Consider the following 14,970-nt stretch of genomic DNA (forward strand, 5'->3'; position numbering starts at 1 on the left):
GTTGGCAGTAGCTGGGACCAAGCAATGGGAGCTCACCCCATCGCGGGGATTCAAACAGCCGACCTTCTGATCAGCAAGCCCAAGAAGCTCAGTGGTTTAGACTACAGCACCACCCGTGTCCCCATGTGGCAGAATACACCTGCAGAAAAACAAAACAACCCCCCCGCCAGCAGTCTGGAAGGGCCCAAAAAGACAGTTCTGGTATTAAGTAGTATATAAATATATGAAATAGATAAATAAATGCTGGTTAATGAGGACTGGCTGCCTCAGTCCCCCAATACTCATTTTCCTCCTGAATTGTGAGGTAGGGCTTTTTGGGGAGAGCTGGAAGGCAAAAGGAAGGCTGAACAGTCCTCTCTCCTGCTCAGACGTTCTCCCTTGGAGTTGCACCACCATTGGCAATAGGACATAGCGTGACAAATGCAGGGGGAGGAGGAAACCAGCAAGTGCTGTGTTGCTCTGCCTTTAGTTGCAATGCGGAAACTCAAGCAGTAGATTTCCAAAATGTTAAGGAGGCTTTTAAAGTTTGAGAGCCCTGTAGGAGATCTGTATATTTCAGGCTGCCCTCTCCCAGGGACCCTGGCTGCTGGCTGTCGCCGGCTTCACTGAACACATGGAATCCCCATTAAAACAATTTCCTCATCTTTCACCTGTTTAATCTCTCATTCACCGCACTCAGTAGATACAGATCACCCTGAGGGGTTATCCATTTTCTCACAGCGTACTCCTGGGACAGCCTTGAAGGTTCCTAGCAAGGCGCAGCCTCCTGTAGCATGGCTCAGTCCTCAATTTAAGTTTAAATAAAAAACCAAAAATAGACAGATACACAGAGAAGAGCTAGCAGTGGTCTCAGTTATGAAAACTAAGGGGAGCCTCTAGGTGCAGGCGCAGTATACCTTGGAACAGGGTTGGTTCAAAGTCTTAGGGGGCCCTCAGCAAAGTTTTTGCTCTATGTCAGTGGGTCCTGCCACAGACAGCGGGAGGCAGCACCTTTGCAATCCATGATGTGCAGCTTAAAGCAGTCAGCATTTAAATTTCCCACCACGTCCCTGGCATGCGTTAGTAGACCAAGGGTTGCCTGCTACTGCAAAAGAGGAATGTCCTCTGTAAAGCAGGGCACATGGCCACAGTAGCCCAAGGACCAGAATGGTTTATTTCAAGGTTTGGCAACTGGTGGCAACAAGATGCCTTGGGTCTACTCTCATTCAAACACACACACACACACACACACACACACACACACACACACACTGCCTCCAGACTGCCAGTATTTTGGCGAAGGGATTCAAGCACATCCCTGAGAACTTTAGGTTTGCACCCTTAAATTGGATTAAAGGCTCTGTCGCTCTAGCATAAGAAATCTACTTTTTCCAAAACAAACAAACACCCACAGATAGGCTTTTCACAGTTTAGATTGAAAGGAACATGAAAATGCATTGAAAAGTGTTGAGTGAGCAAACGACTAACAGAAAGAGATGTAAACACCCTCAAGCAAATCAGGATAAATGCAGAACAAATATTCATTGTCATATAATCAGCCAACATCCTGAGTGTTGTTCTTTGCCTGCTTCATTCTCAAGCTTGTAACCAGTGAGACGCTTGTCTGGGAGCCTCACCCTGCAATAGCCCACTCCCTGGAGCGCTTGCCCAGCCGGCAGCTCATCATGCCTGTCTCCTGCTGATTCCTTACTGAACTTTGCAGCCTGCTTTGGTGGGGACACTTTGCCAAAGTCCCCCTAAGAAATGGAGCCAGCCTTGTTCCAAAGAATACCTGGAGGATCCATTCAGTCTTCATGTCCAGTGCCATTAATAGACTCTCTTCTCCATGAATCTGTCTCTTTAAAAAAAGCATGGTGGGGGTTATCACCACACCTGGGCACTTATGGGCTGGACGGACTAACACTCAGCATCTCCTCATTCTTCCAACCCCAACTTTCCCTTTCCATTCACTGTTCACTGTGGAAGATGGTGCAGCAATAAAACTGTTAGCACATTTGCAAAGCTAAGCAGTGTCTGGTATGGTTTCAGATTGGATGGGGGAGCGTGTGTTAAGATCCCTGCATTGCAGGGGGTTGGGTCACCTCAGGCATAGCTGTCAACTTTTCCCTTTTCTTGCGAGGAATCCTATTCGGAATAAGGGAATTCCCCTTTAAAAAAGGGAAACGTTGACAGCTATGCCCTCAGGGTCCCTTCCAACTCTACAGTTCCAGGGTTCTATGATTCTAAGTGGTGCCCCTGGAAAACTGCACTTGGCTTGAGCAGCACAATGGTCCAAGCAGGGACTGCAAATGGTTTGGTTCCCTGGGGGGCCAGTAAACAGGGAGCGATAATCATTCCCTGATGCCGATGATAGGAGGAGGCATGAAATTTCCTGGCATAAAGCTGCTATCTCACCGCAAAAGTTTATGAACTTCAGAAAGATTGGAGGAAAGCTCTAGAGTAGCAACAAACAGTTGCAGCTATGGGAAAGTCCTATGTCTGTGCCTTGCGGGTGGCCACTGTCAGAAATTGTGTAGGATCATAAAATTTTAGGGTTGGGAGGGACCTTAGAGGTCGTTTAGTCAACCCTTCTGCTTAATGCTGGATCTGCAATGCCTGCAATGCAAGATGCAACTACAGCATCCCTGGCAGCTTCCCCCAAAGAATCCTGGGAGCTGTAGTTTCTTAAGGGTGCTGAGAGTTGTTAGGAGCTTCCCGTACTTGTCACAGAACTACAATTCCCAGAGTTTCCTGGGAAGAGAGGTTGACTGTTAAACCACTCTGGGCATTGTAACCCTGTGAAGGAAATAGGGGTCTACTAACTATTCTCAGCACCCTTAACAAACTACAGCTCCCAGGTTTCTTTGAGGGAAGCCATGACAGCTTAAAGTAATGCAATAATGCTTTAAATGTATCGTGCCGATGTAGGGCTACTGTAAGTCTGTAATTTCTTGGACATATCTAGAATACCGCAGTGAGCAGCAGAAATCAGTTAAATGTTCAGGGGAAATCTGGATGTATGGGGAAACTAAAGAAAGCTCGACAACTTTTCTGTCTGGATTTTCACTGTTTGAAATATGGCAGCCCTATGGCCTAAATGGTCTGAGCAGACTCAGCAGTTTCTAGTAAGGCGAGGCAAGGGGACCACTACTCTACATCTTTTGTTGTTGTTGTTGTTGTTGTTTAGTCGTTTAGTCGATCTTACACCATAATAAATTGGTGAATCCTTAGGACGCCACTTCACAAGGCTCTTTACTCACTTCCAGGCAAGCTGTTTATTGAGCACACATCCTGATTTGTTTGTAAAAAAAAATGTGGGGAATTTCTATGACAACCACTGTTTATCACGCACTCATTCTGATTTCTTTGTGCAGCAGTTATAAAACATCACATCAGACGTTATTATCCCACACTTTCCAGGACATTTGCCTGTTATGTTCCTTGCTGCAAAAGGTGGGCTAGGCAGGCTGCAGAGGAACAGGAAGGACAGGGCAGGGCAGCTCCCCAGGAATCATCCTGATCCGCTGCTGCCTCCCTCCTTCTCAGGGGCCAGCACTGCTGAGGCCAAAATGGCAGTGTTGGTGTGAGGTGCATGGTGGCAGCGGAGCTACCTCAGCCTGTCCTTGCTGTTCATCTGTGGCTTCCCTGGGCTGCTTGCCTGCTGCTCCACCATCCCATTGTACTGTGCGTGGCCATCTATTGGTGGCAATGTGAACTGCAGGGTGACAACAGTCTTACATTTCTATGTATACAGCAGGCATGTCAAACAGGTTGATCACAGGTTGATCACTCCTCCCTCCCCCAGACAAAAAAGCTCTTGGCAATGACAATGGGTAGATCACTGCCATTTGTTTTAATACTGGGAGTAGACACACTTGCTTGGGAGTTGGACATGCCTGGTATACAGGAATAGAGAGTGGTCTGCACCAGTAACAGGAAAGACATAAGAGCCAAGACCAAGAAGAAGCATTTTTAATTTATTCAGATAGATAGATAGCTTTAACAGTTTCTTAGTATTTTCTTAAAGTGATAGGCTATCCATTTGGGGGCCCTTGGGGCCCCTCCCACAAGGAGAACCTCCAAAAAGGCACCCTGTGGAGGAGAGTTTCCTGGCTCCCAGAAGAATTCAAACTCAGGCTGCAGTGTCTACCAAAATCTTTAATGCTCAGATCAGTGTGATACAGGGGAAAAAAGCCATTAAAAGGCACAGCAGGTGCTACACATAGCCAAGCAAGCAAAGACATCGATCCAGGAATGATACATACCCTGGCTTAGAAGTTAACACCTCTTAAGCCCGCCCACCCACCCCCAAATATTTGAGGAGGCCGGGCCCCCCCCCCAAAGTCCAGGGGAATTCCCATTTAATTGTGTGTGTCATGTCATGTGACTATGTAGGACAGGGCTTACTGCCCCCCCGCCCCCATATTTAATTCAGGTTGGCATCCCAGCAACCCTGTTATTAGGGAGTGGGGCCGGTACTAATTTCTCACCCATGCGCAGAGATCCCATGTTGAAAACAAACCCATTTGTATCCACTGTATTAATGCACCAAGGGACTATTTTATGTGTCCTTATGACTGACAAGTGGTGGAAGGAGCGAGCCAGAGTCTAGTGAGTGAGACTGTCCCTGGTAACAATACTGGTTTTAACCCTCTCACTGGTCAGAACTGAAGTCTCACTGAAGTTGTTATTTACAACTTTAAAAAGAGATACAACAAATGTTCCCTTGTGATCTCCATAGCTGGCAATTTTAATAAAACAGGGAGAGTACATTGTGGACAAATGATGGACTTTGAGAAAGTCCCCAAAAGAGAGCTTAGCAAAATTTAAGCTGAAAACTCATAAAAATACCAAGAAGAAGATTTTAAAGAGAATCAAGAAAGGCAGATGCACCTGATGACTAGAAAAGCCAAGGGAAAACGAAGACAAAGGAAGAAACGGGAGGGACAAAAACCAGTTTATTTCCCTTTCGACCAACAAGTCTTTGGATGTAAAAAGGAACCAGGGAGAGGGTAGGTGGATATGAAGTCTACTTCAAGCAGAGTGAAGAACAATTGCAGAAAATAAAAGGCTTTTCTATAATTTCTATACCGCCCTATACCCGAAGGTCTAAGGGCAGTTCACATAAAATATCAACTACACCAAATCAAAACAAGAACGACCCAAGAACGGGTTCCCAGAGCAGAGACAGCAGGAGTCAGGCTACCCCTGTCCAGAGAGGGGCGCAACTGGGCCACCAGCCGAAGCTGATGGAAGGCACTGGGGGTCACTGAGCGCCTTGCCTTGTCTCTCGACAGGTGCAGGGCGTCCAAGGCCGTTTCCGTGCCAAAAGCAGGCCTAAACCCTGATGGAAATGGAGCCAGAAAACCAGCTTCTTCCAAGAGCACCTGGATCTGGTCTGCAACCGCTCGCTCCAGAACCTTGCTCCAGAAGTTGGAAAAACCAAGACGGGTAAGATTTTAAGACAGGTAAGACTTAGAAGTTAGAAGGGTAGGGGGATCCAGGGGGAAAGAAAGCTGTGCATGTGCTAAAGGGCAAAGCAGAGGCGCAGAAGACAACATAGTTCCATTTAATTTCATGTTAGCTCAGGTTGCCTTGTTGACAAAAATGCTTTGCAGCCATTTTGTGATAGCTTCTTGGGGACTATAGATAAGCTCCTTCGCTAATGGGAAGAACCTCCTTTCACTTATAATGTGGCTTCCCAGGAGCAGAATAACAAACCCTCTTGAGCAGCTGCTTAAAAGTGGTGGCATTTGGCATCTGAAGCCAAATGAATTGTACTTACTGGGCAACTGCAGAAGAGGGTCTCCAGAATACTGAGTTTTTGTTCCTTCACATTTGTATAAATCCAGAAGGTTCCAAACATGCCAGCATTTTGGATCCTCGCCAGTAATTCTGTTCCTAAGGGTATTTAGGTACAGTGGTGCCTCGCAAGACGAAAAGAATCCGTTCTGTGATTCTCTTCGTCTAGCAGTTTTTTTGTCTTGTGAAGCAAGCCCATTGATGGATTAGCGGATTAGCGCTATTAGCACTATTAGCGGCTTTTAGCGGCTTATCTGCTGATCGGATCAGCTGATAAGCGGCTTAGCGGCTTAGAAAAGGGGGGGGGAGGGAAAACCCCCGCAGGAACTCGCAAGGCATTGTCGTCTTGCGAAGCAAGCCCATAGGAAATTCGTTTTGCGAAGCACCTCCAAAACGGAAAACTCTTTCGTGTAGCGAGTTTTCCGTCTTGCGAGGCATTCGTCTTGCGGGGCACCACTGTATTTAGAATACCCATTTTAAAAGCTGATGCATCAAACTGCTTCCTTGGTCTGTAACAGTTGCCTGGCTGATTTCAGTGTGAAAAAGCAAATAAGGCATTTTGAGGGTGAATCTACTGATGGCAATGGCAGAGGCGGCCTGGTAGAGGCCTTGGAGCAAGTAGAGGTTTTCACCATTTTGCCAGCCATTTCTAAGCAAAAAAAGTCCAGCAAACATTTAAGCACAAACATATTCACAATTAGGAAGGCTGAGCCGTGACCATTTTTTCCTGTACATAAAGGGCAGAATAAATTGTCTGCTAATGGTAAGGCTGAAATGACTGAGAAAATATTTGAAATCTTATGAATCCCGACTCTCTGGCCATTTTCACTCATACCTAAGGGGGTGGCTGATTGTTCCACTAATGACCAGAGCGGGGCCACACATAATAACCCACATTTGTGAAACATTTTGGAATAGATATCTGTACCCTTCAATTCTGTAGATAAAGGAGGCATGTAGCTCCCAATTTTCTTTGCCTGGAGTACATGAATGTCTGTTGAATGCAGGGAACAAAATCCATAAAGGCTGAGACTATTCGAAATTTAATTTGACCCAAATTGTATTACTGGCTTTTTGGTGAAAACTTGCATGATAGGGTTGATAGTTGCTGGGTTTTCAACAAACGCTAAATTTTGGATTCTCGCCAGTACTTCTGTTCCTAAGGTAATATATTTAAAACCTGGTATAGCGAACTGCTTCCTTTGCCTGTAACCTCTCACTTGGTTACCTTCAACTGCAATCGTAGCTTCTATTATTAAAACTTTTAAATTATAACCCACATTTGTGAAACATTTTGGAATAGAGATCTGTACCCTTCAATCCTGTAGATAAAGGAGGCATGTAGCTCCCAATTTTCTTTGCCTGGAGTGCATGTATGATTGCTTAATGCAGGGAACATATCCATAAATACTGAGACTTTATTAGAAATTCAAATTGATCCAAATTGTATTGCTGTCCTTTTGGTGAAAACTTGCACGATAGGATTGATAGTTGCTGGGTTTCCATCAAATACTAAAATACTTAAATACCTTCAACTGTAATCGTAGCTTCTAATAAAAAAGAATTTTGAATTATCAGAGGTGGCGATAGGCACTAATAACTAACAAGTGATTTCTAAATGCTCTATCGTAATTATGGCAGCAATGCAGTTGTGTGTCTTCTGGCTGAAGGTCAACTAGGTGAGTATCTTGTGCTTGGCTGAGGGGGAAATCTCTGTTGTGTTCTGCCTGCAACTCTTTGTACAAAGATTCTTTCAGGTCGCAGTGAGGGGGACCATTCAAGCACCCTGAGCCTGTTGGGGAAAAGGTAGGCTCTAAATGGAATCATACATCAAATATGCAAACTAAATATTCCAAAGAGCTTGTATAGAGCAATGTTGGTTATTCAATCCCTTTTTCAGAAGAGCTGCAAACTTGAAAGCCGAATGCGGTCGCTCTCCGTACTTCTACCTGGAGGGACTTCTCTTGTCGGGACACCACTGCAGGGGAGGCCCTTTCCTGTGCCATCACCACACAATAAGGTGGGGCAGCCATCCTTGTTTCGTTCCAGCTCTTTTCCAGAGCTACCTGTGCCGGAAGCAGATCTGCTCCATTGACAAGTAAGAGGCAGTGTCAGAGCTCTTGATGCATCGTGAACATCTGCAGTGCAGGATTGAGACACCTGCGTCTTGACTGGGCTGCTTTAGGTAACTGGCTGTTTTTGCTCCTGTGTCTGGAGGGGAGGGCTGCTGAAGACCCTAGTCTCTTCCAGGTGCATCTCAGGGACGCAAGAAATAGAATTTTGCAAGCCTTCAGGGAACTTAACGGCAAGTGAACTTCACACTCCACAATTCAGTGATCTTTTTCAGTACAATCCTTTTGGGCTGGCTTCTCCATTTCCCCCCGCTTGATCTCTTCACAGTTCTGTCCAAGAGCCCACCACACTCAGGGGAAGCCAGCTCTTCCTGCAGAAGTCAGGTCAGTAAGAAGAGCTGTGTTCCAAAAACATTTCTCTGGAATTGGCGGGAAAGGGCCGGGGACAAACTAATGAGTCCAGATTGCTTTTCACAGACCAGCGGAAGGAATTTCCAGGCCCATGAATTCACACTTCGGAGGGACTAACTAAAAGGTGAGCATAAAGGCAGAGTTTGAAGACTGGAACCAGTCTCTCTGTTCTGCCCTGCAAATGAATGGCAGTCAACGTGGCACTCTGTGACTTAAACACATCTAGGTGAATATCCCTTGCTCATGGCAAGGGATAAAACCTCGATTGTGTTCTGTCTGCAACTTCATAATTCTTAAGGGTTTTCTTTTTTCCTTTGAGAACATTCTGTATTCAGAGTGTTCTCTCAGGTTTTGCTTTTCACCTTGTTGCATTGGCCAAAAAAAAGCAAAAGACGCTGGTGGTTGGCGCTCCTGGTTTCCAGGACGGGGTTCAAGCCCCTGCGGTGTCCCTGCTTACTTCCAATGCAACCTCTCTCTCTCTCCCTCTCTCCCTTAAGAACTAAATGATGCAATGTGCTCCTCTGATGTATCACTGGTGTGTGTCTAAGACAAGGTGGATTACATGGATGCTTCCCATCCTAGCACTCCTTGCCATAGTGAGCAAACTGACTTCAAATTTACAGATTGTTCCCTATTGAAGGAGAATTACATGAAGATGATGTACAGATGGTACACAACACCAGTGCAGTTAGGGAAAATGTACAAAACTAGCTCAAATATATGTTGGAAGTGTAAGGAAAAGGCGGGGACATTTTATCATATGTGGTGGGATTGTAAGGTAATTAAAAAAATTTGGGAAATGATATACAATGAATTGAAGATAATGTTCCATTTAACATTTATTAAAAAGCCTGAAGCATTTTTATTAGGGATTGTAGGGAATGATCTGCCAAAAAAGCTGAAAAACATCTTCATGTATGCGACAACGGCTGCGAGAGCTGCGAGAGTTCTGGTAGCACAAGGATGGAAGACTGAAGAAACCCCAGCTAAAGAATCATGGCAAGAAAAATTGATGGACTATGCAGAACTGGCAAAACTGACATATAAGCTACGGGACAAGGATAACTGTGACTTTAAAGATGAATGGGAACCCTTTACAAAGTATTTGAAGACACAACAAAGCGAACTGGACTCCTTGGCTGGTTTTGACTAAACATTCACAAACTTTTTATTGATAATAATCAGCTAAATAGTTTGAGGATTTATACAACTGTGTAACATGCAGAAAACAGCATTTTTAGAGAAATCAAAGACTGGAACTGAGGGAAGTCGGGGTGGGGGTGAGTGGGTTCTGTGGGGGGAGGGAGGGAAAATGGGGGGGATACGGATGATATGTTTCTGGATAATATGTTTTGTTTTAATTTTGAATAAAAAGTTGTTTTTTTAAAAAAAGAAAGACTACAGTTCCCAGAATCCTCTGGGGAAGCCATGTGTTTTAAATGTATAGGCCTAAATCAGCAACAAATTAATTACCATTATGTGACCCCTTCTCCTGCCGCGCACTGGAAGACTCTCCCCGTTGCCCAGCTCAGCCAGAGGAGGGAGCCTTCCACAAGGTGGCAGAAGGGTGGGCAGAGCGCTGCCTCTTGCTTTTTCGCCGCCTGAAGCGGGTGCTTTGCCCTGTCTCCTCAGTGGGCCGGCTCTGATTATGTGGACCACAAAGCCCGCGACTTACCTGGGGCTTGCATTCTGGGAATCGCACCTAAAGCCAAAATCGCGTGTAGTCAAAACACATTGGGTGCAATGGTGTGCCAGATTGCCAAAGTCTTTTCCCCCAGATCCCTTCAAACCCTTTTATTAAACAACAACAACTGGTGAGCGTAGAAAGCTGAATACGTGCAAATTAAATGCACTTAAATCGCGGGATTGCTGTACTTTATACCAAAAGTGATTGGCCGATTGGCAAGCTATGCTTCCGAGTTTTGCTTTTGTGTTTATTGCTCTTCTGCGGAAAAACCAACAAAATAGATTAAAAACGAAAGCAAACCCCAACCCTCCACACATTGGGTATATCTGCCTCTAACATTCATAAGCGCCTGTTTCTCGCCGCCGCCTCCTCTCCGACGCTGCTGCAGCTAAGGCGGGTGGATTCCGAAGGATCCCCCCACGTGGGCCGGCCGCTCCCTGGGATCCGCCCCCGGGGGGAGGAGGGGGAGGCGGCGGCGGCGATGGAAGGAGCGGCGGCGGCGGCGGCCGGAGGGAGCGCTGTGTCCCGGCCAGGCCTCGCCTTGTATCCGGCGGAAAAGAAGCAGCACTGCGCCCGCGGAGGAGGGGGCGGGCTGGTATCTCGGACGCCTGGGTCCCTTGGAGGGAGGCATCGCGGTCCCCCCCTTCCCTGTTTCCAAGAGGGGTGGGAATCCCTGCTCGGGGCCTCCTTTCCGGGGGGGGGGGGGCAGTAGTTTCCCGGACCAGGTTGGGGGGGGGAAGGGCAGCGCCGGGATCGCGGGGCGAGAGCGTGGGGGGGGGGGATCAGGCCCCGGCTGCCCCGGTGCGGCCTCATCCTGCCTGGCGGAAGCTCCGCTGGGCGCCGCAGGACTCGCTTCTGCGTCAAGGCGCCTCTGGCAAGCGCCTTTCCGGAAAGAGGCAGGAGGGGCAAAGGCGCTGGAAATGGGTTTCCCCGGGATTTAAATTAAAAGTGCGATTAAGGACCCGGCAGGTTGAGCCCTCTTGCTGGGAGGGGGGGAGGGGGCCGGAGTCCCTGGTCACTTGCCAGGGTGTTGCTGGAGGGACTCTAAGCGCAGACCCACCACATGCATTGGAATGAATCGCGCGTGTGCTCAGTTGCATTTCCAGAGCTGCTGGGAAATCAAGGTGGTGGGTTGCTAGGGTTTCACCCGCAAAGTATTAGGGGCACTTTGTAGCTTTGTGAGGGGTAAGCTGCAGTGCCCAGGATTCTTTGGGGAGAGAAATGGGGATGAGTTGCCCTTTAATGCAAATAGGACAGAATGGTGATTGAGTGGGGTGAAGGGAAAGAGGTAGGAAGGCCTTGGATGAAATCCACATGCCCTGGGCCCCCTCCTGTTCTAGTTATAACACATCTCCCCCTGTTTCCCTGATGCAACCCCCCCCTAAAAATAGTAAGCGAAAGAGATCGGCACAAAATTGGCCCCCCTCTGCCCTCCACCCTGCAATTTGAACATTGGTCTTGAGTTTTCTCCCATCCACAGTCATGGAGAAGCAGAGATTCCAATCCGTATCAGAGCTCCGCAGTAAAAAACCAGGGACTAGAAGCTCTCCCAGAAATATTAAACACAGAATACAATGGTGACCTTGAATAGAGAGTCTCTTGTTGGAAAGGTAGGCTGTGTGGGCCTGTGGGGGGGATTTTCTTGTACGTTTTATGCTCCTTATCACTACCCCCAACATCAGTGAGCTGAGGATCCCTTTCCCATCATCATCATTGGCCCAGATTGCGCTGGGCTCCCTGGCCCCTGACCCTGAGCCCCGCAAAGAAGGGATCAGCAAGGAACTGGATGTGACGGAGGACACCTTGCATGTGTGAGTATTGGCCAGGCGCCCCCTTCCACAAGAGGCAAGGTGTGGCAGCAGTCAGGGCAGATGGTGGGCTCTGAGTCCTGGGTGCAGCCTGCTGGAAGGTCTCCTGCACAAGCTGCAGGAGGATGAGAGACAAGGTGGCGCCGCAATGGATGGCATGTTGGACTTGAACCAGGGTTTAAACAACAACAACAGTTTTATTATTTGTACCCCGCCCATCTGACCAGGTTTCCCCAGCCACTCTGGGCAGCTTCCAATAGATATAAAAATATAAAACATATATAAAACTTCCCTATACAGGGCTTCTTTTAGATATCTTCTAGAAGTTGTTTATTATCTTCTTGACATCTGATGGGAGGACGTTCCACAGGGCGGGTGCCACCACCAAGGAGGCCCTCTGCCTGGATCTCTGTAACCTCATTTCTCACAGGAGGGAACTGCCAGAAGGCCCTTGGAGCTGAACCCTTTTGAATGAGTCTGTTTCTTGGCCTGACCTACCCTGCAGGGCTGTTTTGAGCATAACTTGGAGGAAGAGTGGGGTGCAAGTAAAATAAAGAGGTGTGCTGAGCAAGACCTGCGTTTGGATCCTTGTGCTTCTGCACACAGGACAACTTCCTGGGGAACGGAGGAATCTGCCTACCATCCATTTAGCACAGGACCACCTGCACTTTTTCAGGTGGCCAGACAGGTGTAGCTCCCAGACCGACCAGGGATTGACCATCTGCATGCAAAGTGGCCGCTCTCCCACTGAGCTGGGCCCCTTCTGCACCCCGACCTTCTGTTGTCTCCCCTTGCTGACTTAGCTGCCAAAATCACTCATCTCTCACAGCACTCCCATAACATGATGCTCCTCCCTGCCTGCTCCCGGATGCATCACAAACGCCTTGCTCTTTCCTTCAGAGCCCTCGGTGGCCATGCTCTCCCATCCTTAGGACAGCATTCTTGCATCCCGAGACATCTCTGCCTGTGATCTTCGCTCCTCAACCTCTAGACGTCTCCTGTTCCCCGAAACAACTCTGCCTTTTCCTCCCTGGGGCCCCATATGCCTGGTACTTCTCAGAACCCCTCTGTGCACCCTCCTCGCTTATTTCCTTCAAGCCCTCCCTGCCATCACCTTTCCCATGAAGCCCTTGGAGCAGGGACACTGCAGCAGCCAGGCCTCTAACTAAACCTGAGCACTTGTCAGTCAAATCATCGCCTCCTTCGCCTGCTCCCACGTCCCTCTCCTTCCCCGTTTTAGCCAAATTTTAAACTGTAAGCCTGTCAGGGCAGAGATCTATCGCCTCGTATTTTCTGCAAAGTGCTATGCAAGCTGATGATACTATATAGAGGAGGAGGATAATAAGAATAATTCCTCCCTCTCTGTTGAGTACTTTGCATTCAGGTGGTGGTATGATAAGAATAAATTAATTAAGTGGAACAGTATATTTTCTGGCATCCAAATGTATTGGACCAGGTGCCCAGTGTCTGCCAAGAGTAAAAGGGAAGCTCAAGGACTGGAATAGAATGAGGATATTGGCAGAAGGAGTGGCATGTTCATTGGACTCTTAAGTGTAGTGCAAGTGTTGAAGTTTTATGTTTCAGTCTACACAAAATACATTTTTTATATTTTTTTGCAGTCGATGGAGAGCAGATGAAGCCCGGATTCTGCGTGTGTCCATCAGCTCCTTCCTGGAGCATCTCTCCTTGGTGGTGGAAACGATGGACCTCTTTGGGCCTCCTGTGGCTTGACAGATGGTTGCAACAGGAAGCTTCCCCATAGTCTTGGCTGGACTCTGGACTTGCCCATGGGCTACTGATGTCAGAGGAGGCGCTGAACATGCCATCCTTAGAGCCAAGATGTTGCTTTGTGTTCTGGAGCCAGCGGAGAACTCTTTGGTCTCGGATACTCTTGGACATTGATAGATTTTGGGTGCTGAGAAGCAGGCAAGCCTGGGACTGCCTTGATATAAGACAAAGTACATAGAATCTGGAGCTTTAATAAATTGTCCAGTGTGCTTTACTTTATAGTCTGCATGTGTTAACTGATTATATATATTTGAGCTGGCTCACCATATTGATTAATCAATTACACAAACCCCAGCAAAATCTTAATCAGAGTGTTTCTGCAGGTGTTCCTGACTCCAGTTCCCTTCAGCCCCATCCAGCATGGCCGAGGGACAGGGATAAAGGGAGTTTTAGTCCTTGCAGCATCTGGAGAGACACAGGTTCCCCACCCCCATTGCTGCTTCTCTCTGTCTCTCTTGCCACCGGGGGAAAGCAGCTAATAGCTGGTAGTGAGGAAGAGGAGGGGGCCAAGCGACAGAGGAGCCAAAACGGATGGCGTGGCCTTGAAGTCCTATTTATATAGCAAGATTTGCCTTTCTTTCTTTCTTTCTTTCTTTCTTTCTTTCTTTCTTTCTTTCTTTCAGGGCTCCTACTTGTTAAACAGCAAGCAAAACTTCCCCACCTGTCGCCACCTTTGCATTCTGGTGAAGGAGGAAACAAAAATGACTGATTACTTGTCTCTCCATTGCTCCAATGGTTTGTAAAGCCTCATCCCGGTGGGGAACAAATGGTGCAAAAATACTTGTGTACCATTTTAGCTAGCTAAATAAATCAATCAATCCTGAAATCTCCATCGTAATTGCTTATAAACAGGGACCCGTGGCTCACATTTTTTTGGTTTTTGGGGGGATCTGAACCCCAGTATTCCTTCTTTGACCATGGTCTCTTTTTTGACAGCCACTGCCAGAATGGAAATAGCTGTCAGGTGGGAAATGGGGGGAGGCTCTCCCTTTACGATCTTGGTTTTACCCAGGTATGGGACATGGCATTATCTGGGAGTTTGAATCAACGCAGCAGCATGATGATAAATGGGCAGGGTAAGAAGGATAAATTTCTGAGTACATGGTAATTGTTCCTTGATTATATCAACAAATTGGCACTGTCGCTATGACCACCTGCCATGGGTGTAGCCAGGATTTATTTTAGGGGAGGCAAGTGAGGGTTGCCATACAGTGGTACCTCGGGTTAAGTACTTAATTCGTTCCAGAGGCCCGTACTTAACCTGAAACTGTTCTTAACCTGAAGCACCATTTTAGCTAATGGGGCCTCCTGCTCCTGCCGTGCTGCTGGAGCATGATTTCTGTTCTCATCCTGAAGCAAAGTTCTTAATCAGAGGTACTATTTCTGGGTTAGCGGAGCCTGTAACCTGAAGCGTATGTAACGC

General features: G+C 47.4%; 2 protein-coding genes across 6 annotated transcripts; both read left to right on the plus strand.

The window, feature by feature from the left end:
* The first annotated feature begins 4,479 nt into the window (after positions 1-4,479).
* Positions 4,480-9,523, plus strand: LOC310696818 (uncharacterized protein). 5 transcript variants are annotated; one of them, XM_083482859.1, is made up of 6 exons: positions 4,480-4,991; positions 5,277-5,430; positions 7,682-7,801; positions 8,182-8,237; positions 8,331-8,388; positions 8,762-9,523. In XM_083482859.1, exons 1-5 carry the CDS (start codon positions 4,867-4,869, stop codon positions 8,383-8,385), a joined length of 510 nt encoding a protein of 169 aa, XP_083338985.1. In that variant the 5' UTR covers positions 4,480-4,866; the 3' UTR covers positions 8,386-8,388; positions 8,762-9,523. The 5 variants fall into 5 exon arrangements, 1 of the variants encoding a protein (XP_083338985.1); XR_014520736.1 differs by lacking the exon at positions 4,480-4,991 and having other exon boundaries at positions 5,066-5,430; positions 8,032-8,388; XR_014520738.1 differs by lacking the exons at positions 4,480-4,991; positions 5,277-5,430 and adding an exon at positions 7,056-7,587 and having other exon boundaries at positions 8,032-8,388.
* Positions 9,524-10,285: 762 nt separating this feature from the next.
* On the plus strand, positions 10,286-13,761 carry LAGE3 (L antigen family member 3). Its single transcript, XM_083482880.1, has 3 exons — positions 10,286-10,494; positions 11,634-11,762; positions 13,379-13,761. Exons 1-3 carry the CDS (start codon positions 10,433-10,435, stop codon positions 13,488-13,490), a joined length of 303 nt encoding a protein of 100 aa, XP_083339006.1. The 5' UTR covers positions 10,286-10,432; the 3' UTR covers positions 13,491-13,761.
* The last annotated feature ends 1,209 nt before the right edge of the window (positions 13,762-14,970 follow it).

The sequence above is a fragment of the Podarcis liolepis genome, assembly GCF_965112155.1.
Source record: "Podarcis liolepis genome assembly, chromosome: 17".
NCBI classification, from domain to species: Eukaryota; Metazoa; Chordata; class Lepidosauria; order Squamata; family Lacertidae; genus Podarcis; species Podarcis liolepis.

Bases quoted from the DNA above. Each gene is read 5' to 3' on its own strand.
- LOC310696818 (XM_083482859.1), top strand. From the start codon at position 4,867: ATGCACCTGATGACTAGAAAAGCCAAGGGAAAACGAAGACAAAGGAAG. The intron at 4,992-5,276 runs GTAGGTGGATAT...GTCTCTCGACAG, and splicing joins AAAAAGGAACCAGGGAGAGG to GTGCAGGGCGTCCAAGGCCG. The intron at 7,802-8,181 runs GTGGGGCAGCCA...ATCTCTTCACAG, and splicing joins TGCCATCACCACACAATAAG to TTCTGTCCAAGAGCCCACCA.
- LAGE3 (XM_083482880.1), top strand. From the start codon at position 10,433: ATGGAAGGAGCGGCGGCGGCGGCGGCCGGAGGGAGCGCTGTGTCCCGG. The intron at 10,495-11,633 runs GTATCCGGCGGA...CCCCAACATCAG, and splicing joins TCCCGGCCAGGCCTCGCCTT to TGAGCTGAGGATCCCTTTCC. The intron at 11,763-13,378 runs GTGAGTATTGGC...ATTTTTTTGCAG, and splicing joins ACGGAGGACACCTTGCATGT to TCGATGGAGAGCAGATGAAG.